Source organism: Aulonocara sp. 'chitande type north' Nkhata Bay, linkage group LG6 (genome assembly GCF_057382095.1).
Source record: "Aulonocara sp. 'chitande type north' Nkhata Bay isolate Kocher_YH1m ecotype deep benthic linkage group LG6, A_spYH_male_GT1.1, whole genome shotgun sequence".
Taxonomy (NCBI): domain Eukaryota; kingdom Metazoa; phylum Chordata; class Actinopteri; order Cichliformes; family Cichlidae; genus Aulonocara; species Aulonocara sp. 'chitande type north' Nkhata Bay.
This window is the reverse complement of record NC_141349.1, coordinates 43,608,224-43,635,585: the sequence shown is the minus strand read 5'-3', so window position 1 is coordinate 43,635,585 and position 27,362 is coordinate 43,608,224. Positions and strand designations below refer to the sequence as shown.

General features: G+C 44.0%; 1 protein-coding gene across 7 annotated transcripts in view; it reads right to left on the bottom strand.

The window, feature by feature from the left end:
• Positions 1-5,445: 5,445 nt before the first annotated feature.
• The window catches only part of LOC147328618 (CD48 antigen-like), a 58,319-nt gene continuing 36,402 nt past the window's right edge, over positions 5,446-27,362 (bottom strand). For 2 of the 7 annotated variants that reach the window (XM_086297198.1, XM_086297197.1), the window contains exons 2-7: positions 23,380-23,688; positions 16,508-16,801; positions 16,312-16,432; positions 15,124-15,221; positions 8,783-8,844; positions 7,502-8,290 (exon numbers count right to left, since the gene is read on the bottom strand). In XM_086297198.1, coding sequence (XP_086153324.1) covers positions 8,177-8,290; positions 8,783-8,844; positions 15,124-15,221; positions 16,312-16,432; positions 16,508-16,801; positions 23,380-23,688 — 998 coding nt within the window. In that variant the 3' untranslated portion in view covers positions 7,502-8,176. The other 5 variants (XR_015129977.1, XR_015129976.1, XM_086297196.1 and 2 more) reach the window with 5 other exon arrangements.

Genomic DNA, 27,362 nt, shown 5'->3' with positions numbered 1-27,362 from the left:
GAGGATCATCATTTAGCCTGGAGAAATAGTTTGCTGCTTTATAAGAAAGCCCTCCGCAAAGCCAGAACATCTTACTATTCATCACTGATTGAAGAAAATAAGAACAACCCCAGGTTTCTCTTCAGCTCTGTAGCCAGGCTGACAAACAGTCAGAGCTCTGCTGAGCCAACCATCCCTTTAACGTTAACTAGTAATGACTTTATGAACTTCTTCACAAATAAAATTTTAATCATTAGAGAAGAAATGACCAATAATCATCCCACAGATGTAATATCATCTGAAAAGTCACCTGCAACGCCAAAATCTGGCATTGCACCTGCAGAGAATCCAGGAAAATGCTCTGCAGGTGTTTCCTCTAAAATGTCAGAGAATGGTTCTGTGTCAGTGCCATCTTCCAAGGTTGAGAAATTGTCCGATGACCTCGCCTTCTTCCTCTTCGCGAGCGTTCTTATAAAATCTAAATCTGAGACCAAACAGTCTGTGTCTCTGTCAGCAGAACTAGACGTGGCCATCAACCGTCTGAGAGACCTGATCAAGCCTGAACTCAGCAGCACAGAGTCCACCACGAGTCTCATCAATGACCAGAAACAGTTCATGAAGAAAATAGCCAAATCCCTCATCAGGGAGTTTGGCTCCCCAGAACGGGTCTTACATGCTGCGATGGAAAGTAATTCATCTTTTGATGAGGCTGTGATAAGGCATCTAAAAATCAGCCTGGGAGTCATCCCCAGTCCTCCAAAGAAATCCAAAATTTCCAGGTTCTTTTCAGCGGTGGGAAAAGCTCTGCGAAAGCCCCTTAGGTGGTGCATCAAAGCCAAGCTTAGGCGGGGAGGGGGAAGTAACAAAAGTGACCGGGTCAGAAAAAGGAGTCAAGGAGGCGAAACAATAAAATAAAACAATTTTATTGAAGAAGTTCAACTAAAAGAGACGGACAAGCCGCTATCACCATAAAGGAAACACAAACAAAACTCAGGCGTAGGTCAAATAAAGCAAAAAGTCAAAATGAAAACGCAGCTCACTAGCTGTACCCACACAAAATGGCACTCTGGCCCAGAGCTCACCCTGCTCTGGGCTTAAATACCCTTAATTGCTGATGGGAGTCAGCTGCGCCGGAGGGAAAGGTGGCATCTCAGGCAGGAGGTAGTGGGACACGCCCACACAGGCACCCTCAGGAGAGAGAGAGAGAGGCTAGGGCCATTTATTAAAGTCGGTGTAACTGCACTGGTCATGGATCGACTTTTTGTTGATGACTTACTTGGCATTTGTGTATCAGTGAAGATGATATTAGCCAAAGCTTTCACTGGAAGTCAGCTGCTGGTGTCCAGCGTTAGACATGTTCTCACTGTGTGCGTGCGCAGTGTGCTACTTTGAACAGGTAAAGGAAACCAGCATTAATGAAATACTAGTCAGATGTTCTACAAGTTTACACAACGAGACATTGAGACCTGAATTCAAACTAAAAGCCAGCTTTGAGTAATGAAGCTTGGAGATGAACAAACACTGTTTAATCCATAAGAACAACTAATGACAAACAACATTTCACAGCTTCTACTGAGGGAGGCGCTACATAATCAGCCCACTGGATACTAAGAACCTGTGAGACAGGCCACAGCATGTGAGACTGGGCAGAGCTCGCTCTGATGTGATGATGTGCAGTACAGGAGGATCTGTTAGATCACAGGAAAGAGAAACGTTTCAGCAGTTACAGGAGCTCCATAAGATCAAGAGTTTGAATATACAGAGAACACAGCCGGGGTCACTTTGTTGGGATGATGATGATGATGATGATGATGATGATGATGATGATGATGATGCAGGAGGGGTTTGTACTGCTGCCTAGTAAGAAAATGATTAGCTCGTCCCTGTGCTCATCTCTAAAAATGAACCTGGAAGCAGCTTAGAAGTCGGTGAAGTTTTGTACTGCACTCAGTCTGTGAGAAAGAAAGTTGTGATTTTATTGTACTTTTGTGAAATCCTGAGCTGATATTTTTCTGTATGTTGATGTTTTTGTCATTTTAGTCCCCGCCCATTCCAGAGAAACAGGCCTAGAAAACTCAGTTTTTAAGATAACTGTGGGAAATCATTTCACCCAGCAGCACTGATCCTGCTCAGCTCCATCCGTGACACAGCAGCTAAATACTGATAGCTGATAATACGCAGACTGGCATTAAAGGAGACACCACACAATAAACCTTTGTTAGCGCATTGAAAACTCATTATTATGACCTCAGGGTGCAGGAAGAGAGAGCAGGAGCGTTTCAGTAGGCTGGCAGGGCTGAAGACAAAACAGAACATGAGTCAAAGGATGAAGTCACTGAGGACAACAAGACTGGCACAGAGATCTGAGGACGAGTGGGAACCAAAGCCAGTGAATAATGGAAGTGTTGACGAGACCAGGTGTGTCGTTGCTAAAGGGCACATGTGGAAGGAACAAAGAGGCTGACAGGAAGGAGGCAGATGGGACATAACAAAGCGCCTCAACCAAGAAAGACCCCACAGACAGTGAGTTATTAACATCTGGCTTCTGTTTTTAATGAACATGCCCACTCGTCTTACTGATCTCAGTCAATGAAGCTCTGTGATGTTTTATTTTTTAAATATTTTTACATTAAATTCACTAAATCATAACAACAGTTTATTATGAAGTAAATGTAAAGAGAGAGCACATCAATGCAATGACCACACAGCACCACCAGGGGGCAGAAGCGTCTCACTGGTGACAAGTTTTACACCAAAACAATGAATAAAAGCAAAGAAAAGACTGTTTAACAGATTTTATGTGAGCACGTTTTAGTAAGAGATGCACAGGAACATGATTCAAAAGGCTGTGGGTTTGAATCCCAGTACAAGAAAACAATGACTAGAATAAAATGTGCTGACGTTTGTTTAGATGGTAGGGTGCAGCTGTAGACCAGAGGAAAGGAAAGAATCTGGGTGTGTGTTTGTGTTTTAGGTTGGTTTAGCTGTTTGCCTGGGTGTGTGTAATTGTGGAGAGAGAGGAATTTATTGTCAGGGGGGGTCTGCCTGTCATAGAAGGAAAGAGGAAGCCACAGCTGGGGGTGGACAGATGTGCACAGAATAGAGTAAAAGTAGATGCAAGTCATGAGGATACAATGTTTCAGTAAGATGTTGGTTACATGAATGTTTTTTTTCATTACTAATCATGTGCCCAGCATCCACACTGCACATGCTTATGCAACACACACACACACACACACACACACACACACACACACACACACACACACACACACACACACACACACACTCAAGTATCAGCACAGACTGGTACCATACAGACACCCCCACACAGGGGCGGTCCTAGCCTGTTTGGCGGGTTTAAATGTTTTTGCAGATGCCGTGACTCCGCCCCCAGCACGATGTCGCCCTGGGCATCCGCCCATGTTGCCCTTATCAAAAACCGCTACACACACCACTCTGGCCATGAGTTGCTGTTGTTGCCATATAAGGGAACCCCCACGGTTTTATAGCATGTTTTAAAGCTCAGGCGGGCCCTCCCCCGAAGGGTGAGGCTGAATGTGTATCTGTGTAGGACTGAGGGAGGGGCTGCCCCTCAGATCTGCTGGTTGCAGTTGCAGGATCTCCCTCTGCGCGGAGGTTCGGTTAAATAAAAGCATTACAAGTGTTTGTAAGTCAGAGTTTCTTTTCAGCTGCGTGACAAACAGATGTAAATGGCCTGCATTTGTATAGCGCCTTAAGGACCCCAAAGCACTTTACACTACATTCAGTCATTCACACACACTGGCAATAGCAAGCTACATTGTAGCCACAGGGGCACACTGACAGAGGTGAGGCTGCCGGACACTGGCGCCACCGGGCCCTCTGACCACCACCAGTAGGCAAACACGGGGTTAGTATCTTGCCCAGGGATATTTGGCATGCAGCCAGGAGGCAGCCTGGGATCGAACCACCGACCTTCTGATTAGTGGCTGACCTGCTCTGCCACCTGAGCTACAGCGACCCCAAATGTGATTCATAACAGTTGGAATGTGAGTGTGCAGGTCTGTGAAGCCCCCTCCACACCATAATGAGGGTCTGTGGGTCTGTGGGTGGGTTGCAGAGGGAATTGTTTATGGTGTTGTACATTCTTGAAAGTTAATAACCCTGCAAGAGACAAAGAAAGAGCCGGGGAGGTGGAGGCCTGGTGCTTATTCTGGCCGCCTCGCTGTGTTTCCATGTTCTCTCTCTATGAAGCTGTCGCACAAAGTGTTTCTCTCCTGTTTCTTATTGAATCTTCAAAGGCTGATTATTAGTTTGTTTACTGTTTACATTCTCACCTTCCTGTTTTCTTTCACTTCTATTATAACTGTTATTTTGGTGGTTACTTGTCTCCATCTTCTCTGATTGCCTTGCTGTATATTTGTAGCGCTGTCACGTGTGCTCCCTGTAAACACACATTTCACAGTGTTTAACCTGCACAAACGTCGCTGCCTCTCATATCTTTGGTTTGTAAACTGTGACATTAATCTGGAGGAAATGTTCTCTGACCTTCATGTTTTCACTCAGACTCAGTTTTACACTTTTTTATACGTGATTCCAAAAAACAAACATACGTCACTGAGACAGATCAGCTATTAGAGTCATAAATAGTAACACATGAACAGTTACAGCCCGACCTTCACATAGTCTTTAACTGACTCTCACATCTGAAGCCAGACATCACGTCTGCATGTGTGCTGAAATGGTGAAAAACATTAGAACAAAGAAAATTGTTCAAAACATTCCCCATGAACCGGGAGAGCCTGTGCATCACATCCTGTCCTCGTCGGTGATCATATCCCATCGACTGTGCCTCCTGCCATCAGCTCATGACCTGTAACACTGACGGCGGCTGAGAGGAGTTTGGATTTAATAAAGTAGCTGAAAACAAACTCCACACTTCCTGTTCTCAGTTTTCCAGGTGAAACATGATCTGACAGGACAGGTAAAGTCTGCAGAGCAGCATGTTAGAATATCCAGTAGAAATAAGGACATTTACAGCCTGATATCTGCAGCCTTACAGAATAAACTCGGCCTCTCCCTGTCTGTGCTCAGCTGTTCATAAATAATTCAGAGTTGTTGTTTCTGTGCATTCCTCATTAGTGTGTCACTCGTGATCCGATCACACCCACAGCAACTCACGCTTCACCCAGTGATTCCTCCCCTGGATATCAGCTGTTTGAAGACTTTAAGGGGAAAGTCGCTGTCCCCCCTCCAGCAGGATGTAGAGGGCGACCAGAACCATGTGCACTGCTACCTAACCAGCGTCAAAATGCTCGAACCTAATTTACAAGTCATTTGGTGTCTGGTAAACAAGCTCACTTCCTGTTTTACTGACCTCTGAGGTTAAGAGTCCACCACAAAAATGTTCTTTTAGTTTCCAGCAGCACTCAGTGTCTGTAGCAGCGTTATCAGTAATACCAACTTCACCATAACAGTCTGATAAGTTCAGTCTTTATTGGCATGCAAATATAAATAACTTCATTGTTAAAAATGACAGATTAATGTGCCTTTAGTTACATGATAATTACATGTTTGCAGAATATCACAGAATATGTGGGCAGAAGAAAAAACATTAGCTGTCACACACTACTAAAGTAACAGTGACATCACACAGGGACGGGTATGTTATGGATTAGGACTTTATAAACTAACAAATGTTGTTGAACATCAGTGATCACGTTTAGCTCCACAGGACAGAAACCAAAGCTTAAAACGTATAAAACCAGCAAATATTAATTAATTAATAATGATAATAATGATAATAATAATAATAATAATAATAATAATAATAATAATGATAATGATGCTGAACTGATATTAAGGGGAGGATTTGACCAATAAGAAGTAGATAAATAATAAACAGAACAGACTCCAGGTCAGATCCTTGGGTGTGAGTTCAGAGAATGAACTGGGTGTGGACATTTACCGAGGCTGTTGCTGTGAGGAGGTGGAAACCACATGTTATTGTTCATGAAGGTTATTGGCAGAGAGGTGAGCATGAACATCAGAAGCCACCGTTTCCACCAGGATTTCAAACAAACTGGACGCAGGACAAAAGCTGCTGAATCCCTGGATTATGCACGAGTGCAGTTACTATAGCTGAGAGACGAACAGATACCAGAGGTGAGGTGTAAGCTTCTTTAACTGAGTCAGCAGAAAAGAGGGTCTGATTGACAGATGGACGGATCTCTGATTAAGATCAGACATTTCAGTATTCAGCAGTATTACAGTCAGCTGGCGAGGACATATGAGGTGCAGAGAGTTGGCTGTTGAGAAGACGGCTGCAGAGCTGCTTGGACCCGACCTGGTTGGACCCGTTGCTGCTGAGTGTCCTTGTAATGTTGAATATGGTTATTACCAGTGTTGGGAAGTAATGGAGTACATGTACCGCCGTTACATATTTAAAATACAAAATATGAGTAACTGTATTCAGTTACAGTTACCGTTTAAAAAGGTGGTATTTAGAATACAGTAACTTTGTTAAAATAAACGGATTACACGGCGGTATTTTCCTGTTTCATACGTTCGGCTGTCCCCTCTCTATTTTCTGTAAGTCCACGCCGGTGGAAACCCAAACAAAACACGCGAGGCTCTAATGCCGTGTCTAAACGTCACGGCCCATGTCACCTCTACTTGCAGCCGCATAATGACGCGAAGGAATATTTAAAAAAAATTATTATTCAAAAAATGATTTAATATGAAGGCAATAGGCAGAGTGTTACAGGCATCGCATGTATGAAGCATGTAAATATAATAATAACCACTGCAGCAAAACAGAGCCTGACGAGCCCAGCTGTGAGTAAGCTATTAAGACTCGACTGTGTTCCTGTTTTCCTCTGAAACAATAAGTTCTGTTGGAGCCTTTCAACGCCTCTCTCTGTCTCTGCTAGCAAAGTTGACCCAGACAACAAAGTAAAGCTAGTTTTCAGCTACGAGCCGACACGAACCCGACGTATCAGCCAGAGGTCCCTTTACTACGGTTCAGAGCCGCAGACCTGTTTTATATACGCGAGGAATAGTTTTCTACACGAGATCACAGCAAAAAGTGCAGCCTTACCTAATGTCCACCTACTGTTACTCATTTATATTAAGATTTAAACATCTAGCTGGTGTTGGTGTGGAGAGTAACCTTCAGTAATAAATCACATTCATGTAGTTGTAAAAAGGATGATAATATATTAAGTAATCCAAAGTATTCAGAATACGTTACTCTCATTGAGTAATGTAATGGATTACATTACAAAATACATTTTGGGGCATGTAATCTGTAATCTGTAGTGGAATTCATGTTAAAAGTAACCTTCCCAACACTGATCATTACACAAAAAAGTCTTTTTGTAACAGAGGTTCCAGGTGATGTTGGTCCACACTGCTGCTGAGAACCAGAGGACGGCTCTGGACCAATGGGAGCATCCGGGTTAGAGGGAGTATCACCTGACAAGCAACAGGTAACACTAGTCTGCAGGCAGAAGGAAGGACCCACATGCTGAGCAATGGAAAGATTTGAACAGGTTTATTTACAAAATGAGGTTATGATATTTCCAAGGAAACACACAGACACAGAAAACCAAGAGTGGGAGAACAAGACAGAACACATGAAGGATGAAATGTTGTTGGAACCAGTCTGAACATAAATCACCAAAAGTATCAGCCAACAGTCCGGGTGAGATGCCACCACCAGCCTGCACAGTCTGGGCTGAACAAGGAAGATCATTTTAACACTGGATGGAGAAAACAAGACTGACTCGCACGTCTTGTGGTACAAAATTGTGTAACTCAAAAGTGGAACTCGGTTGATCTCTTTCACACAAAGCCGATGTTTGGACATCGTGGCTGCTTCGCTGCATTCAGTCGACAGCTTTAACTATGAAACCAGTTCAGCTGTACCTGAGCTGAGTGTGTTAGTCGTTTCTAAATCATTGACTTATTTCCCAAATTCCTTCATGCACAGACTTTTTATTATCTGCAGGAAGTGAAAACAAGCTTTGCTGTGAATTCAACTGAAATGTGAGACTCAATAACAGAAATCTAACAGGCTGACACAGAGGCACATGCAGTTCATAAAATAAATGAAATAATGTAAATAAAACGAAAGCAACTAATTCAGTCTAAAAAACAATAACCTGAAATTTTTCTTTCTGGAAACTCTCGGTTGGGAATTTCTCGCGTGGTCTCAGGTATTTTCAGCATGGTTGTCCGTGATCATGCGATGGGCCTCCAGCTTATCGTATACTGTGGTCAGGCTGGTGTGGCAGATCGTTGTTGAGGACTCTGGTATATTTTCTCCCTGGAGAGGAGAAAGTAGAGGCATCAGATAACAGAGTAAAGTGGAAGAGATGAAATAGATACTGCTGTTCCTGTAACAGCGTCAGGGCGTTCCTGTTATCAGAGTCCATCCTGCTGATGTAAACAGGGCTACTGAGCATGACTCGATAAATGGCAGGAAATGAGCTTCAAGGTTATCGTTTTATTTTCCTTGGAAAAAGAAGGATTTCTGCAAAATGTTCATGTCAGGCGAACAACGCAGACGCTACACCAGCCGAACACACACACACACACACACACACACACACTCTCTCTTAGGGATTGAACCACCAGCCTTCTGATTGGCAGATGACCTGTGCACACCTGAGCCTTTGTGTGCTGCAGCTGCTATTTGCATTCAGTTTCCAGGAACTGGTGAGAACAAACACAGCATGTTTGCTAACAGACACATGATGACATCTGCCCTGGAGACAGAGCTGCTAATGATAGAGTTTCTCAGTGAAACGTCACCAACCTGTCTGTTGTTGCTTATTTGTATTTCACTATATTGGACCTCTTCCTGTGTGCCTGCGGAGCCTGCAAAACATACAAAGCTGAAGTTAAATTTAAACTGACACACTTTAAAAGCACAAACTGACAAGAAAAAGTGAAACAAAAAAGTGAAAGAACAGAAAATAATCAGGTCATGGACGCATGGAGGTAATAAAATGCTTCTGATGATTTACGATCCAGAGGAGAAAAAAGAGGAAGCAGGAATAAACTGTCAAAAATCGCACGAGAAAACCCCTAAAAAACCGAACCGTAGCAAAGCTGGAAACCAGGGCAGCAAAGATTTGCTGGAAAATGGGGAAAACTGTGGGAAGTCCATCCTGTTACAAAGTAAACCACACCAGACACACCTCTGCTGGGTTTTCTGACCATCAGAGCTCTCTTTACAATCCTGTGGCGTCTTTAGTTTAGAAATCTCTATGAGAGGACAGCTGCTGCTGCCTGGAGCTATAGATTTGAACTGAATGCTAGAAAATGAAAGTACATGGAACCAATAACACACAAAGACTCTGTGAGGTTTGTACCAGTCAGCACAAACTGCTAAATACAACTTTCTTGATAAAAACTGAAGTTGAACGAGCAGAGAAAGTTATTCATGTGTATATAAAACGAGTCTCAGTGAAACCAGAAGGAATCCACAGAGATTCATGTTCATGGGAAACAAATGTCTCCATAGTAACTGTTTGCATCACATCCTCCGTCACGCTGGTGGTCATAGAAACACTTCAGGTGCTTGGCTGCACAAAGGAAAGATACACAACCCTTACATGACCTTCAGACTCACAAACATACCTGTGCTGTGTGCTCGGCTGACTCTAGATGAGCGTTTGACTCTTGCAAACGCTGAGCGAGCACAGACACGTCAAGGCCTGAAGCAAACTCTAAAACTCCCACAGCCGTCGCAAACACAAAGAACAGGAGTAGTTATGACGTTCATAAAAGAAGAAGTTCTAAGTTCCCCTCTGCTTTTAATTAAAACGAGCTTCCTCTTATAATTACCTATAATACAGCAGCAACGCTGAACCGATGCTAACACTAATCAACAGCGTGCGTGCATTTTAAGCAAAGTGTTAAATTCACGAGTTAAAAAGGTAAAAATAAGTATCTATACTTCTGTACCCAGTGTGCATGTGCAGGCTGTGAGGTTACTGACTCAACAGCCAGCTGACGCCTGATAACGAGCACAGGGTTAAAATCTCACAGTCCTTCTAACTTCATCTCCAGACTTCCTGTCTGCTATCGAGTGTTACTTCCCCTCCTGCTCCTCTTCTGGGTTTGCTTCACCAGCTCTGTGCAGGCTTCAGGTATGAACTTTGACTCTCGGGCATCAGTGGAGTGTGACCCTGCAGCGCTGCAAACCTTATAGAAGAGAAAGTGTTGAACCTCTGAGGAGCCACAGCTTTGCTCTTTATGTGCCCACCACTGAGTTGAGCTACATCAAAGCTCTCAAAGATTATTTGCAATCTACTCTGATTAATCACACAATCAGATCAAATCACCTGGTGGAGTTAATGTGATACTACTGTCACCAAGGTGCTGCTTAGCAACCACCATTAAACAGCAGGATGGAGGAAGAACTGCAAACCAACATGACAGGGTGAACCTGGTGTTCAGTATTACCGAAGCATCTGAGGTAAATCACCTCAGTAAGAGATGATGAGGTCACTGCCTGATGATCAGTCAGGTCTCCAGAAAACAGAAGAGTCCCTGGAGCTTTGTGTGGACAGTAGGAGGGTCTAAAGTTTCCCACTAGTGTCAAATCTCTGTTTTATTTTCTCCTGAAACAGGATCTTATATCAAACGTTCATGTTTGAGCTCTTTATTTTTATTCTTGACTCGATCATTCTCAGCAACATCATGAATCCATCAGATTCTCCTGTGTTTTCATGATCAAGGTTTCTTTCCTGGTTTCAGATATAAGAAACTTTATAAAAATAATAGTAGAGCCTGAAATATGAGGCTGATATGTTTGCTGGTATTAACGGTTTGCTGATAAAGCTGCAGACAGTATCTGTATCAGCATTATAACAGCAAATGAACTAAAAAGTGAAAAAATAAAATAAAGAAGAGACGGAGAAACAACCTTTGTCCACCAGATGTTACCAGCTGGGCAAACAGATAATTCATAATTTGTGATATAAAACTTTTCATTTTTAAACTGCATTGTCCTTTTATGTCTGAAGGTTCTCAGTCATCCAGGTTATCATAGTCTAAGAGCTTGGAAAGAAAATCTTGAAGACGTTTCACCTCTCATCCGAGAAGCTTCTTCAGTTCTAAGGTCAAATGGTGGAGAGTCCCAGATATAAACCTAGTGGGAGTATCCCCCCACAGAGGGACAAAAGGACCCCCTGATGATCCTCTAATCGCCTGAGCCAAGGTGTGAAACTGGGTGTGGGTCCCAATCAGCCAGGGTTTTGGGTGAGCTCATTGTGAAACCTGGCCCCACCCTATCGTGTAATTTCCTGAGGTCAGATGGTCCAGGATGTGAGTGGGCGTTAAGGCGTCTGGGGAGGGAACTCAAAACTGGATTATAGATGGCAGAGAGTTGGTGTCGTAAACCACCGCCTCTGTTCAAAGATGGTCGCTCACAGTGGACATAAATGGCTTCTTTCACTCCTGTTGGAAAGGCTGTCAGCTGTGTGGCGGAGCCCCCTTGTGGCGAGAGAGCACAGTTGCACTATTGAGCACATGTTCCAGTGATCAGAGTTGGAGCTAATACATAGCAAGAGCCACCTGGCAGACTGACTCTGCAGGGGATGTCTACACACGGTGTGAGTTGTGTGCGTCGCTAAAGAACTGTGAGTAGACATGGAGCCATGCCTGGAAAGGGCAGTTTTAGTCTTTTATGCCAATTAGACATTTAGTGGATGTAGAAGTGCAATGTGTATCGACCTGTTCGCTATGTGGCTAGTTCATGCTACTAATGCTACCTGTTATGCTACATACCTGCTAGCTGTAAGCTAAACGATTTGGTGTTTGTGATATATTGTTGTTGGGTGTATTGGCAATCAATGTCATGTACTGTAAGGGTTTGGGAGTAGTGTATGAAACTCGTGCATGTAGATGTTCATATAGGAATTCCCATTTGTAGTTCTGGTTAGATTCGAAGAACGCTAATGCATCATAATTCATGACTTAGATGTTTATTACATTGAGTATTCTGTATATGTTCTGTTCACAGACCACACACCCACACCCCTCACCACTCTGTAAGCCTGCGGTTGCATTACTGTGTTGCTGTACTGTGCTGTTAAGCTGAGGAATCACAGTAAAGACGGTATAACCTTTATCTGTGCGTCCTGTGTGTTCTGACCGACACCCCAAGGTGAACACCACTGCTATTCAGCCAACGCCTATACAGTCCTGGGTTCAACCCAAATTAACATTGGTCCTTCGAGCCGGGGGTGCTTTCCTTGGATCCTAAAGATGCAGCCTAGTTTCTTCTCCAGTGAAGATGTCTCAGAATCAATTCGCCCAAGGCGCCAAGTACAACCTCCCCCCTACCTTGCAGACTATGAGGTGAGCTTGGTGGGCCACCAACGAGACATGACATCCTACCGTCACTCGTACACAGCACAGTATGCACCCGGGCTAGAAGAGCGAAAGCAGTATGTGCCATCGGCAGTGTCTGTACAGACCTCCCGCTCGTCTAGCCCAACAAGTCAGCCTGGATGGGAACACACCGTGGATGAATGGACCGCTTCTCCGAATGATCTGCAGGATATGCGGCAGCATGTGTCCAGTAGGGATGGCCTGAACCATCAGCCTCCTTCTCCTTTCCATCGACCATGGGAAATGTCTGCGGTTTCGGGTTCGCAGTATGGTATGAATGGCAGACCTCAGCCTTACGCCCAAACACGTGAACCAGACAGAGGTGGTTACCTGTCAGAGCAACGGGACCAGAGACCACCCCCAACACATGTACCCCCTCTGTCTTCCTCCCAACGTATGCAGCCCATCAGTGTCCCCACGATTAGTTCCCATACACATAGAATAGATGCATGAACGAGTCCATGGCCGCAGCATGACAATAGGCAGGACATCCATGCTCAACAAGAATACCAAAGGCCATACTTTCTCCCACCATCAGCTCAGAGTATTCCACCCAAGGATACTACAATGATTGATACATTGGATAGGATGATGGGTGAACTACAGCTGTTAAAGGAGCAGACACTGACAGCTAGTCGGCCAACCCCGCCATTCCCCAACAGTGCACCTTCCTTTCAGTTTGAACATCCACCTATCATTCAGCAACATTTGAAGTCTCCTTGGCAGGAGCAGTTTTCTGCTAGGGCTTATCCCAGTTTCCAGAGTCAAACCCCCACCAACATCTGGAGCCAGCAGCCCGTCGCCGAGGTACCAAGACCTATCACAACATCATTGCAATATAAACCTCATCCATCCCCAGCCTACCAGCCACCACATGTAATGGCACAAGAGAAAACATAGAGGGGTCCAACTCCAAGTATTCCTGATCTCATTAAGAAGGACCCAAGCGAGTCCTGGGTTCAACCCAAATTAACAACTCCTCTTTCAAACCATCTGTCCTCTCTGTCCAAAATGTGAACATTGGCATCCTCAAAGAGTGACGTTTGACCTTTAGATGCAGATGGACTGCTGAGTCTTGTCCTGTGGAGGTGGCTCTTCTGTGTTGTGCCATGCGCTTGTGAAGTGGCTGTTTGGTCTCTCCAATGTAGAGGTCTGGGCATTCCTCGCTGCACTGTACAGCAAACACCACATTGTTAAGTTTGTGTTTTGGCGTTTTGTCTTTGTGATGAACAAGTTTGTGTCTGAGTGTGTTGCTGGGTCTGAAATACACTGGGATGTCATGCTTGGAGAAAACTCTCCTGAGTTTCTCTGATACACCGGCTACATAGGGGATGACAACATTGTTGCGTCTGTCCTTCTTATCCTCCCTCGCTGGTGTCTGATCTTCTTTTCTGTGCCTCTTTGCTGACTTTAAGAACGCCCATTTAGGATAGCCGCACGTTTTAAGTGCTTCCTTTACATGTGTGTGTTCTTTGTTCCCCTTCATCACATGATAACATCCAGAAGCCTTCAGAGCTCACACACTGCTTCTCATTGAAAACAGTTGGTGGGTGCGGTTAGTTTGCCGCTGCTCTGGCTCCTTGAATGCTCGTGTCCTCTTTCACTTTCCTGCATTAACGCCTGACCCTCCTCCACATTACATCCTGCCTCGCCCTTCCTCTGCTTCCTGGAGTATGAAAGTCCTGCTGTCCACACACAGACGACTGACTGAATGTTCTGTTTGGAAAATGTTCAAACTGCTGCAGATTTCTGAAAACCTTTGAAGTTTTCAGGTAAGAAACAACAATAACAATAGAAACATAATCGCTACATAAAACGATCACTTATTGCTGAAAACAGACGTCCTTGTATTTGAATCAACCCCCACAAATGTAGCATCACTGGGAGGTCCAGGATGTCCTCTTAACAGTACAGTAGGATCAAATTAATCACTAAAGTTTGCCTGATGTAGATCTCTCAGACCCACGTCTCCCACAGACGGCGAGTATCAATCAAGGTTATTGATTTTTAATCATTGCTGATGTGAGCAGGCAGCACTGAGAGGAAGAAGAGTCACAAGTATCAGAACCAGAAGCACAAAGACAGATTCACTGATGTTATCATCAAAACTATGAAGAAACAGAAGGACTGTTCATGGACACAGGATCAAACAGGAAGTGGACACAGCTGGGGAACGAGACACAGGTCCAGGTAATCAAGACAATGTGTCATGGTCTGGGTCTGATGACCCAGAGCTCATGTATTTCTTGTATATGTTTTTCCGTATGTTATGTTTTGGTGGTTTTCTCTCCCTTTTTTGTCCTTTCTCCCTGTGTGCTCCCGGATGTTTTGGGGTCGCTGAGGGGACTGCGACCCGGAAGTGTTCCCGCACTGGGGACTGCCGCACCTGCCGCCCATTAGCCCTCACCAGCTGCAGCTGATAGCTTCATGAGGGGCGTCTTATTTAAGAAGGTGGCGGAGCCCCAGTCGGCGCGGGATTATACTAAGTCGAACCTGTTAAGTACCGTAGATTAGTGTGTTGAGATCGGCTTCGCTACTAAAGGCTGCCTGCTGAGCTGTGTGTGTGTTTTTGTGGCACCAGGAGTCGGGAGTCAGGAACGTCGTCACGAGGGGAAATCACGGAGTGGAATCGGGTTTTTGGAGTTGTCACCTTTTCACTGCTATGGACACGTGCACTGTGTGGGATTCTTAGAGGAATCGCCACAGGAGTCACAGTGCTTGAATTGTATATAGTTGTCGTTTCTGTCCACTCACCATAAATAAATCCACCGTCCTTCACTAGAGTCTCGCGTTTGGGCCCTACTTTCTCTACAACTCCACGGTCTGCCGTCGCAGCCCGTGACACAATGAGACTGTAGAAAGAAAGAACTACAAAGTAAAACATGGACAAAAACCACTGAAGCAGGAAGACATGAACATAAAAACACTAAACATGAGAAGACTGTGTCAAAAAGGAAAACAGGAATAATGTTTGAAAACTCTGCAGGGAAGGAAACGGGAAAGAAACAAAGAAGGAAACCAGAATATCATCACACTTAACTGACACTGAAAGTGACCCAATAATCTCACAAGACATGAAAGTCACAGTTAGAACAAGTCACGCAGACAGGAAGAGGATTAGTTCTCAGTATTAATAGATACAGGAAACCAAACGTTAGCTTAACAATGAAACTCCCGGAGCTTCTGGAACAAAACCACACGACCACGACACACAACCACACAGAGTCCCACATCCTGCTTTTAGTACTTGAGTCCAGAGCGGGCCGTGTCCTCCTGAGACCAGCCTGCTCATTACGTCCTCTGTAGTGGATTCAATACTTTTGTTCTCAGGAGGACAAACGACGACAGACCCAAAGGAGTTAATGAGCAGAGACATTTGCAGTTATGAAGTGAACAGAGGTCTACCTTCAGTATGTGTTTGCTTTCTTTTCAGTCAGTTCCTGTTGTCATATATAACACGCACAGTTTACATGGGAATGGAGATTTAAATGACTTCATTATTTTGCATAAAAACCTCCCACAGAGTAAATGCACTTTAACTTTTGCTCCAAGCTTGGCTCGTCAGGTTTAGTCAGATGTGATCAAACACAGAGCTCACAGTGACGGCTGCATGTTTCTACTGAAGCAGCTCAACCACAAGATCCTCTGTGACACAACACGGCAGCATCGAGCCGGCAGCATCGAGCCGGCAGCATCGAGCCGGCAGCCTCGGCGGCATCTTAGTGCTGATCGTGATGCACTGGAAGCAGCTCATAGTTCCACTAACAGGACAAAGACTCTACTGAAGTCAGTCACACCACAGTTAAACACAGACGTGTTACAGCTGAGTGGACTCAAATGTGTTTTTGTCTAATATCATCTGGATCTGAAGGTTTAGACCTACAAGCTCCAAAGAGGTTAGAAGTAAATACAATAAATAAAATAAAAAGAGAAAATAAATACCTGCCTTGTGCCTGTCCGTTTGTCTTCGTTTTGTTTCGGGAAAGATACTTTGACTTGATGATGAAAGTAGCAAGTATGATCATCACAACCAACAGGACACAGATTATAATGAGGATGTTATCTGTCAAACAGGAAATCAGATGTCAGCAAACACAGTGAACAACATGTTTAAAATCACAGTTGGAAATAATCTCACAGTTTCTTGGTTTATTCGAGCTGTTGGTGTCGTTGTCGTCTGTGTCTCCACAGGTGGTTCTCACACGGACAGGAAGTTTTCTCTCCTCTGCAGGGTTTGCAGCCACACATCTGTAAGAGGAGCTGAAGTCCTGTTTGTGCACAGTGAGAGGCAGAGAGAGCGCAGAGCTGCTCTGGTTCAGCATCTGCTCGTCTTTGAACCACAGCAGTGTGGTCTCTCTGTCCACCCAACACAGTAAGGAGCAGCTCTCAGAGCTGGAGTTCAGCTTTGTCACGTTAGGTGTTGGTACAGGATCTGGAGGAGAAAAGTGATGGAGAACAAAAATTAACGTAAGAAAAATGTTTTTAACTTTCTGCTTTTTGTTAGTGAACATCATCAGGACAGCAGAGCTCTGGTTATTGCTGCTTTAATGCAGTCAGTGAACATTAATATGAAACTGCTCATCTCAAATTTTACTTTTTTACCGAAGCAGCTTTGCCTGATTTTTAGCCCCGCCCCATACCAGCCTCCTTCTGATTGGCCGTCTCTCACAAAAACCTGTTTTGAATGACGTTGGCTTCTCTGATTCGATCGTGTTTTTATCACAAGAGAAATATTGCCAAGTGAAGTACTGCTTTCATCATGTTTGGATTACAGTAGTTCCTTGTTCACATTTGTAAGCAGAAACTCGCTGGAACATCTACAGCTCTCTCCCTCTGAGTTTGAGCTCCGTGGACTCAGTGGTCTAAGAAACAAATAAAAACTCATCTTTTTAAACTTGCCTTTAGTTCTTTTTTTAGTTCTTTGTGATGGCAGTTTAAGCTAGAACATAACACAGAATAGAAACACGCAGTAAAGAGACGCTGTCACAGAGTGAAGACGTGATCATCTACAAAGGAAGTCAACACGTTTCCAGACAGTCAGTCCTGGAAAGCCTCACAGAGCTGCACATGTTCACATCACTGACAGACTGCTGGGTTCTTTGCATTCAAACTTTATAAAAGCAGCACTTTGGTCAACATTTCTGAGATGAAGGAAATAAGACTGGAGGAGCTTTGACATTTGTGGCAACGTCAGATAAGGATTCCCTGAGGCAGGAGAGGCTGTCGGTGTTGAGGCTGACAGAAAAGTATAACTGGGTGTCATCTGCATAGCAGAGAATTCACTGATACCATTAACTGGTCCAAGGATTGATCCCTGCGGGACTCCACACAGCAGCGGTGCAGACGAGGACTCACACTGATTAATATGAATTCTGAAGTATCGCTTTGATAAAGTGAAGAAAAGCATTTGAGAGCAGCAGCGACGAGCAGCCTGATCAACAAGGCTGCAGACACGTCGAGCAGGAAACAAATGTCTTCACCTCTGAGTGCAGAAGTATCATTAGTAACTTTAATAACGCCGTGTTTCTGCCTGTAACTGGAATTTACTGAAGATGTTTCCTCCAGCAATCTGAAGAAGCTGACAAACAACAACTTTTAAAGGATTTTGGAAATAAACAAGTTTGGAAATCGGCCATCAAACATCTGAAACAGTGAGATTGTTTTTTCCAGCAAAGACAGCGGCTGCTTTAATAATCTGGAATGCAGTCAGATGATGATTTATCAGCCAGATGATGTCATGACAGGATGAGGTGAGCATGACGAGCTCTGCAACGTTTCACAGCGTCTGAAGATGTGGGAGTGAAAGCAGAATGAGGAGGATGAAGGAATCTGCTGATGGCGTCAAACACGAACCCCGAGCTTGTTTTCTTTAATCAAACATGAGATGTTTTCACGTCTTTGATGAGCTGGTTAGATGTGATCAATAACTCCTTTATATGGAGAATGAACACGGAGATCAGGCTTCTTCCATCTACATTCAGCTTTTCTGCACTTTGATGTGATCACTGATCCAGGGGGAAGGATTGATGATTGGGACTAATCTGACTTTGCAGTAAGGAAAGAAAAGAGCAGAAAACCCGAGTGCTCATTAAAGATGTGAGATTTAGACAACAGTGGATCCAGAACTGTGTCAAAGAGCATGAATGTGTGATCGCAGGTCAGACGTGTGGAGGGAATTTAGAGATAAACCGAGAGTAAAATCCAGATCTGGTGTTTGGGGCCGGTAACATGTTGCATAAAATAAAATGATTTCTCTAATGTTAATAAATTCTGTATCAGGGCAGTTAGAGAAATCATCCATATGTAGATTAAATGATTTGATCAAAATAAATATTTACAGGTCAGAGGAGATAAAAGGAGATAGAAGGAGTTAAAAGAACCAGGATTAAATGGGACACAGTTTAGTTCAGCGGTCCCCAACCCCCGGGCCTCGTACCGGTCCGTAAGTCGTTTGGTACCGGGCCGCGAGAGTTGAGGCTCAGATGTGAAATGTATGGTTTTCAGGGTTTTTATCGGTTTTCAGCGTTATTTTGTTATCGTTTTGATCGTTTACTCGGTTTTCCTGGGTCTTTTCACGTGTGTTATGAATAAATCTTCTTTTTTTCGGTACCGGTACTGGTTTTATTTGTTGTATTTATCTGCGACAGCTCAAAGGCCGGTCCGTGAAAATATTGTCGGGTATAAACCGGTCCGTGGTGCAAAAAAGGTTGGGGACCGCTGGTTTAGACCACTGGTGCTCCTCCACCATAAAGACTCCATCACAGTGCAGGTTAGTACTGAGTCTGGGTGCACAACTATGGAAAACACTGGAGTTTTTCTCTCTGCTCCTTATAATCGCAGGAACTGATAAAGAGGTGGCCGACTGAGAAAACAGGTGAAGTCTTGGTATCAGTGGTTATGCAGGTTAGCAGGCGTGACACGGTTTAGTAGTGATGGTGACAAAATATCAGTAATAACATGATTTTAGGCGACACGCTGGTCTGGGCTCAGTCCTACACGAGTGAAAGGTTAGTTCAATGATTGTGGGCAGATTGAACCCCAGAGGTTTGGGTGAAGGGGTTGTTTCAAAGTTCAGGGCGCTGGAGGACTGTCTTTATTCCTGCAGCAGCCCTTCAGCCAAATGTGCAGCTGATGCAGCTGGCTGAAAAAAAACCAAACAGGCAGAGGACCAGCAGACTCCTCACAAGGTGCACAAAACCTTGTTCGAGGGTCTCCAACTGACTGTTTTTAAGTCATTAGAGCCAACTAGTGCTGAGGCTTTGTGGTGAGTTTTCAACAGCTGCAGATCGGTCGGAGTAATATCCTCCACACAGGCGCCATAATAGCAAAAGGCACGGCCACCATGTTGGACCGTAGAGGTGCCCACAACCACACTGTGGACAGGCATGGCTTTGAGGAGATGGCAGATGATGTGGACCTCAGGGGCAGTACAGCATTTGAGGTTGGAGATGCAGCCGTCGAGGCAACAGGAGGAGCTGCAGCAGTGCTCGAGACAGAAAAGCCTGGATGCTCAGCTTGATGTCATGCAGGTGTTTGCACTATAGCCAGGTAACTGGGAAGAGAAATGGCAAGGGAGCCCAGGAGAGGACACAGCTGACGAGTGAGGTTAGTGAGGCATCCCTGTCAGCCATTCCCCTCCTCAGTGCTGAGTGGCGCCTGGTTTAGTGAGGATGTAGATGGAGCACCACCCTTATTGTCCTTTACCACCACCCACACATCTGGGTTGCAGGTTGCAGACTCTGGACTTTGACCTCGCCCATGAGGAGCGGTCACATCTCATCAGACATACATAGATTGACTGAGACGACAGGCCCTCCTGTAGATGTGGCTGAACTGGTTCCAGTGGAAAGTGGTTTGTGAGCAGCTGGGGCTGAGCACAGAGTGAACGGGGAGCAGGTTTCTCTACTGAGACGCGTAGAGAAGCCAGGTGGTTAGCTTGTGTGGTGGCCATAGATGAAAACTCCAGGATAAGCTCGTCCTTCATCCTAAGGTCCTGCTTCAGTTGTCGGGTATCATCTTGTAAAAGTACGTCAGTAGGTAAAGCCCACAGACAGCTGTAGCTTCAGGGCAGCAGACAGCTAGCAGACAGGCTAAAAACAAGGCTAGCTAACAAAGCCCTGGTAACAGACTAACAAAGTTTGGAGGTTCGGCAAGAAGACGTCACAGTCTCAACACCACCCAAGAAATAGTAAAGCCTTAGAAAACACATGTGGTTTGTCCTGTTCACACACCTGCCCACTGTGGGCGTTCACAGGGATGTTTGCTGGCAAACTCTTTATAATAAAGGGAACCCGATAAAGAGAAATGTGAATATTGTGGGGAAGATGAAATAAGAGAACATTTTTTAATGTCACTGTCATAAAAATGCAGATTAGAGACAGCAACTTATTCCAATCTTAAACTGTATATGACTGATATACTGAACAGTGAAAGATGTCAGGACATCTACTAACACACACTGCTTGTTCTAGAGTACATTATGTGATGTCTTTGAGGGCAGAGCCATAGTGCGGTAACGTGTTTGTGCAACAACCACAAGAGTGTGGGAGGAGACAGCGGTGAGAGCTGTGCAGCAAACAGCACAAACAGTGAACAAAGCAACAGTGTGTGCATGTTTGAGGGTTCCTGCAGTGGCAGACGTGATAAAAACTCAGACGCTTTGGTGTTTGGAGTAAAAATCTGCCAAAATCAGCTCTGTGATGACCTCCTGCAAAAAAGGGAGGAGCTAAAACGGCCTCTCTTGAGGATTATTCTGGTGCGTGCTACATACCAGCTGTTGGCAGTAAAGTCCAACACTGTCTGTTGTAGACCATGTGGGTCTGCCCACACCTCCCCATATGAACTCTAAGGGTCTGTTTGTTGGGTAAGCAGCGATCCTGGAGCAGGGCTTTGAATTTCAGGTGAGCTGCTCTGATGTCACAAACAACACAAACTCTTTTTGTGCTCGTTTCCCTTCAACCAGCAGCTTCTGACTGTTCTGTTCAATCGTTTGTCTAAACGTCTCGGTCACATCTTTGCTGTGAAGCTCTGTGGACTCAAAACCTCAACTTCTGTGGAAGCCTTTCTTCTTGGTGTTACTGGTTAAATCAACCACAGGTAGCGTGATGATGATGAGAGGAGATTTACTGCAGAACTGTCTGAAAACAAACCACACGAGTAGGGATGGGTACCAGTATCTGGTGCCATTATTGCACCAGTTCTGACATAAACTGTAGTAACCAGACCGAAAACCAGCACACATTTCGGTGCTTTTATTTTTTCCTGAGATGTCACACACTTTGGATTCTATCCAATCATTTTACCTTTCCGAGGATAGTAGGCGGGCCCAGGTACGTACGTTCTTTTAGAGCAGAGCTACAGATTAAAAATGTCCAAGGTGAAGCGGTCAAAAGTCTGGCTGTACTTCATAGCAAAATATGCAAACTCAGCAGCAACAAGTGCTTTAAGCTGATACTGTGATACTGTCAAAGGAGGTAACACCTCGAATCAGATGAAACACCTGGTGATGCATAGCGTTTTTTTAAAAGCCGAGAAATGCACCGTATTTGATAGCTTGCTGCGAGACCTCACACCGAGCGCATCTACTGCGGGCCCGGAGTTAGCAACATCCCCCAGGAACCCGAAGAGGAGAGTCCTGGCCCCTAGCCCTGCCAGTGTAGCAGAAATGATGAGGGTGATGATGGCAGCAGCAGCCGTTCTTCTCTGCGTGAGTAGCTTAATGTTGTTCGTGTGTAATTTACGTTGAGTAGGCTAACCACGTTATTACATTAATGCATGTAAGGTGAACTAGCAAACATCATCATAGCTGCATGCGGCTGTCTTCTTGTTTGATGGCAGATACTCCCTTCACCCTGGACAAAAAGGGTAAAATGACCAAAGAAAAAGTGGAAAACAGCTAAACATGAGAGGTTTTTGGACAAAGTTTGTTTTCTCCATTGTTTAAGCACCAGCATCGTTTCAAAAGTACCGGTTTAGCACCGGTATCGGATAAAACCTAAACGATACCCATCCCTACACAGCAGAGACAGCAGACTGCCAAACCTCCATTATATCCATTTGAATCTCATTATAAAGGTTTATGAGGGATTTCTCAGGTTTCCTGTCAAACTAGCATCACTATCAGCAGAAGGTGCTGAAGAGGACACAGAAGAAACCAACGCTCTGATTCAAATCCTCAGGAAAGGAAGAAAACAACACAAAGACATGATTCTGTGGGTGGGTGGGTTCCCGTAACTACATGACTGTCGTTGGTTTTCTACGACACAGACAGCAGCTTTGTAGTCAGACACAAACATTACAGCACAATGTGTTGCTTCATGATGGAAACCACAGCTTGTGTTTTGTAATGTGTTCCTCTCACAGCAGCAGCCACAGGAAGTCACCATCAACAACAAACCCGTCAAAATAAAAGTGTCTGTTCTGCTTGTTAGGCAGTGTAACACTGTAGGCCACACAAGACTGACAGGTGGCAGCTGGGCTGTTCACATATACATGTTTGACTGTAAGAAGTAACTGTTAATGCTTCATAAAGAAGTTCAATACCTTAGAAACTCACAGGGTGCTGTGCTGAGCTGTGATTGGGCGATAGTTAGGCACTAGTGGGAACATGGCCAATGAGGCTTTGTGTTACTTCTCTGTGGATTAACGTGACCATGAAATGGGAAACATGTTCAAGTAAACAGGAAGTTTTGTGTTTTGGTTTAAAAAAGCTGTTAAATAAAAACGTGTTAATTTCAGTTGTTCTGCAGGATTTTCTAAGAACAGTGTTTAAAGTTTCTGCTTTGTCCTGTTCTTTCATTCACTTTGTACACATCAGTAATGTTGGTGAAAACACTGAAGTCAAAGCTGATTATTCCTTTCACACCAGACATTTGTGGGATTATAAGAACAAAAAGCTGTTTTTATTCTGAAGTGATGATATGACCAAACTAATGAGGAACATACAGACTGAGGTCACATATGGAGCTGGGATGTTGCACAAAAACATACCAGAGTAAATGTGAGACTTACCGTACACTGTGAGCTTATATGATGATGTGAAAACTTTTCCTGTTTTAGAGTCGACAGTATAAATCCCTGAGTCGTCCCTCTGCAGCTCTGTGAGTGTAAAGAGTCCAGAGTTTCTGTCCCACTGAAGTCTGTTCTTGTAAATGTCCTCGTATATTTCAAATCCCCCCTTAATCACATGAGCAATAATCTTTCTTTCATATGACAGAAATCCTACGTCTTTCTCCAGCACAGAGTCAGGTAGAGTGATGTTTCCTCCCACAGTGCCCGTCAGGTTCTTCTTCACTTCCTCAGAAGCAGAAAATCTCATCACTGTAAAATATGAAGAGATCCAACAGTCAGTGAGAACTTTAATGAAAGTGATCAGAGATCTTACAAAGAGCCACAGAAAGTAAGTGAGGATTAACTCCAGGCAACATGAAGCACGAGGAGGGTGAAGCTGATACATGTGAGCTGCATCAGTGACAGGAGGAACTCAGCCTCACACATTTTACACCAATCACAACAACTTCTTACTTTTTGATCTGGTTGTGACAAACTAAACATTTACAGCTGCAAAAAGGTCGTTGGTGTCGAATAATGTTCAAATGTCATGAAGCCACATTTTATTCACAATAGAAGATAGAAAACATTTCACATGTTTAAACTGAGAGAGCTCATTTTTAATCTGATGGCAGCAACACGTCTGTAAACGCTGGACGGGGTCATGTTTCCTCTGCAGACGTGCGGACTGATCAACTTGTTTGTTTCTGAGAAACTCGGCCTCTCGAAGGCTACGTCCAGACGTACACGGATATTTTTGAAAACAGAGATTTTCTGTTTCCGTTTACAAAAAAAAATCTTGATGGAAAATCCTGAAGGAAAACGCTGCTAGGAATATGCCAAAGCAACACGTGGTGATATATTCCTAACCGTGTAGAAATGTTGGCCAATCAGAAGTCTAGAAGCCCGGGTGGGAAAGAGTGAACAAAGCTGGGGCATAGAAGCAGAACTGAGTCCTGTGTGGAGGGACAGTAACTGTGTGTATGTAAGCATTTAAACACTGCAGAGAGTAAAATTAACAGTATTCTGCGTAAGTCCGCTATTGTAGAAATTGATTTCACAGAAACAATAACGTGGTTCACAGTGTGACGTCAAAATATGCGCACACCTTTGACGCCGTTTTCCTCGTCCACACGTAAACGCAAAAACAGAGTTTTTGAAAATCTCCACCCTGGCCGGAGTTTTTAAAAGTCTCAGTTTCCTGTGACCGAAAACGCCGTTTACATGTGGACGAAAAGTGGAAAGGCAAAAATACCTGTGTACGTGTGGACGTAGCCTGAGGGCGTGTCCAAATTCATGGGCTGCATCCTCCTGAGGACGCATTTGTAGACCGATTACGTCACAGCAACGCGCTGAAGGCTGTCCCAATTCGTAGACTCCTCCGAATGCAGCCGACAAATGCGTCCTCCTTTTCCCCGAATTTGAGGGATGGGTCGGGTGTGTCCTTCGTGGCCCACCATATCCCAGAATTCATAGCGCGTCTCAGCCAATTCCAGTTTTTAAAAATGGCGGCCGCTACTAAGTTTTAAAATTACTCTTATTAATTTTTCTGGGTGACAAAATAAACTTTTAACATATTTTCAGGTGAGAATGTAGCTGTGTAAACTTCAAATATCTGCTCGGTTTATAAAGATGTTGCATATTTGCTAGTGACGTGCGATATCACTGATTTCCTTTCCGATCTGATACCAAGTAAAATTCGGGGCGGTATCAACGATACTTTGTACAAAAACATTTTTTTACTGTATCTTTTATTGTATCTCAAATTATAGCTTCATAATGATTACAGGACATCAGGTTACTTGTTCTTATCACTCAATGATGCAGAATTATTATATAGAAATAAAGAAAAAACTCTGAAGTTGTGCCTATTTGAACACGTTGCCTGCAGCACAAAAGGACTCTGCGACAGACGTGTCTCGCCCTGGCAGCACCTGTCTTTCTCCTCCTCTTCAGTTCACCTCAACATAAGCTCGTCATATTCTGTGATATGATTTACTCGGAGGTGTCTGACGAGGTCAGTGGTGTTGCCACAACACCTCACTGTCGTGCCACATGTATGTCTGCACATAACTCCATTTACGCTCAGCCATTGTTGAGAGTGCGCACGCCGGGGCTGCCACACAGTTATACAGCCGTATTTCGCACATGACTATGAAAGGCAGAAGAGGAAGTAGTTCGTTCGAATGTAGACAATCCAAATGGTATCGTTTCTTTCCACTTTGTTCCTGTAAATAATAAACTAAAAAATTACCCAAAATTAATAAATATCGATATTTTAATATGAGAATCGATTCTAGAACGTAAATTACTGGTATGGGAGGAATCTCACAAAAGTTTGTCTTCATTTTTTTTTCTCCCATGTCCCTTGCGGGGCTCTGTACTTTTTTGCTTCCACCACGAAAAAACCCCCCATCACACTTCATGCACAGCTCACTCTCAGTGTATTTCAAGAACAGTTTTCCATCTAAGAATCTTTTTTCTGCATTATTTGCTGCTTATTATGCACCTGTCTACTGTTGTGTTGTCATGTTTCGTCTGTGTGCAGGCAGGAGAAGGACCCAAACGCAAAACTCACGACAACAAAATTAAACTCAAAAAGCTGCTTTATTGCAGAATGGCATGGAAAAACTAAACCAAACTGGGACATGGATAAACTGACACGCAGGGAAACACAGCCACAAGGGAGACTACGACACACAGGGCTTAAATACACTGAGGGATAACGAGGGAAAGAGACACAGAAGGAGAGCACAGGTGGGAGTAATCAGGCTGGACGTGAAGAAAATATAATCTGATCAAACATTATTCAGCTTTAAATATTGTTCAGCTTTAAAGTTACTGTGCAACTGTGTAATAAAAATGTGCTCATGACTTTGGCCTTGAGAGCGATAAGAAGCGATCGCCTCATTCTGCAGGTGCCAGATATCTGCAAGCGAAGAGACTAGAACACCCAAGGCCGATTTCCTTTTATGGAGTTGTTTTTCTGCTAATGCAGCACTTTCCTCACAACCCCCTCCTGTAAGTTTTAGAGAATATATACCCATCCTCACAGCAAATATTTGGAATCTCTTGATGTGAGCTGCGTTGAGAGTTTGTCTCTGTCTCAATAAAAGTTCACTGATTCCCCATCTGCAGCAGGTGTCCGGTTGTCTTCATTCTCCGCCAGCCTGGTTAAGTCAATTCCTCCTTAACATCTAAAAGAACCTATTTAATGAAGGAAGACGGGTTCACTTTGTGTTTAATATTATTCTATTGCTGTTGTTGTTTTTTTATATCCTTCAGACGAGACAAGGGAAGCAAAACTAGAAACACTGACATGAGACACGGACCTTCAAAGTAAAACAGGAAACACACTGACTGAACTCTAGACATGCAAACTTCACAGCAACTGGGGAGACAGAACATAGGGACCTGAAACATGGTACAGAAAGGCACAGTAGACACAACATGGAACACAGGGAAGCCACATTACAAGAACTAAGCCTATGATAACCATAACTGAAACCTAGGGAAATAACAACTATAAAGATCAAAACAGCACAACCCACATGAACATAATGAACTCGCAGGGAAAGAGTAAAACTAAATACAGTGAACATAGAAACACAAGACCTCTTCAAAATAAAACAGGAAACATAAGACACAGACATGAAACACATGAAGGGCAAGGGAGACTTAACAGGGGTTGGAGGACACAAGGGGAATCTAACAACAAAGAACTATAACAACCTAGGCATGATAAAAAATGAACTTAGAAAACCTAAAGGGCTTAATCATAAACTAAAACTCCAAAACGCTGGGTCATAAGACCCAGGATCGTGACATGTGTACAGCACTGTCGGCCACTGTTTTATAAAAACTTTATTTATTTAAATGACTTCCAACAAGAAAGCTTAATTTCTGCTGTTCAATACCGAAGAACCATTTTAAAATGAAGCTAA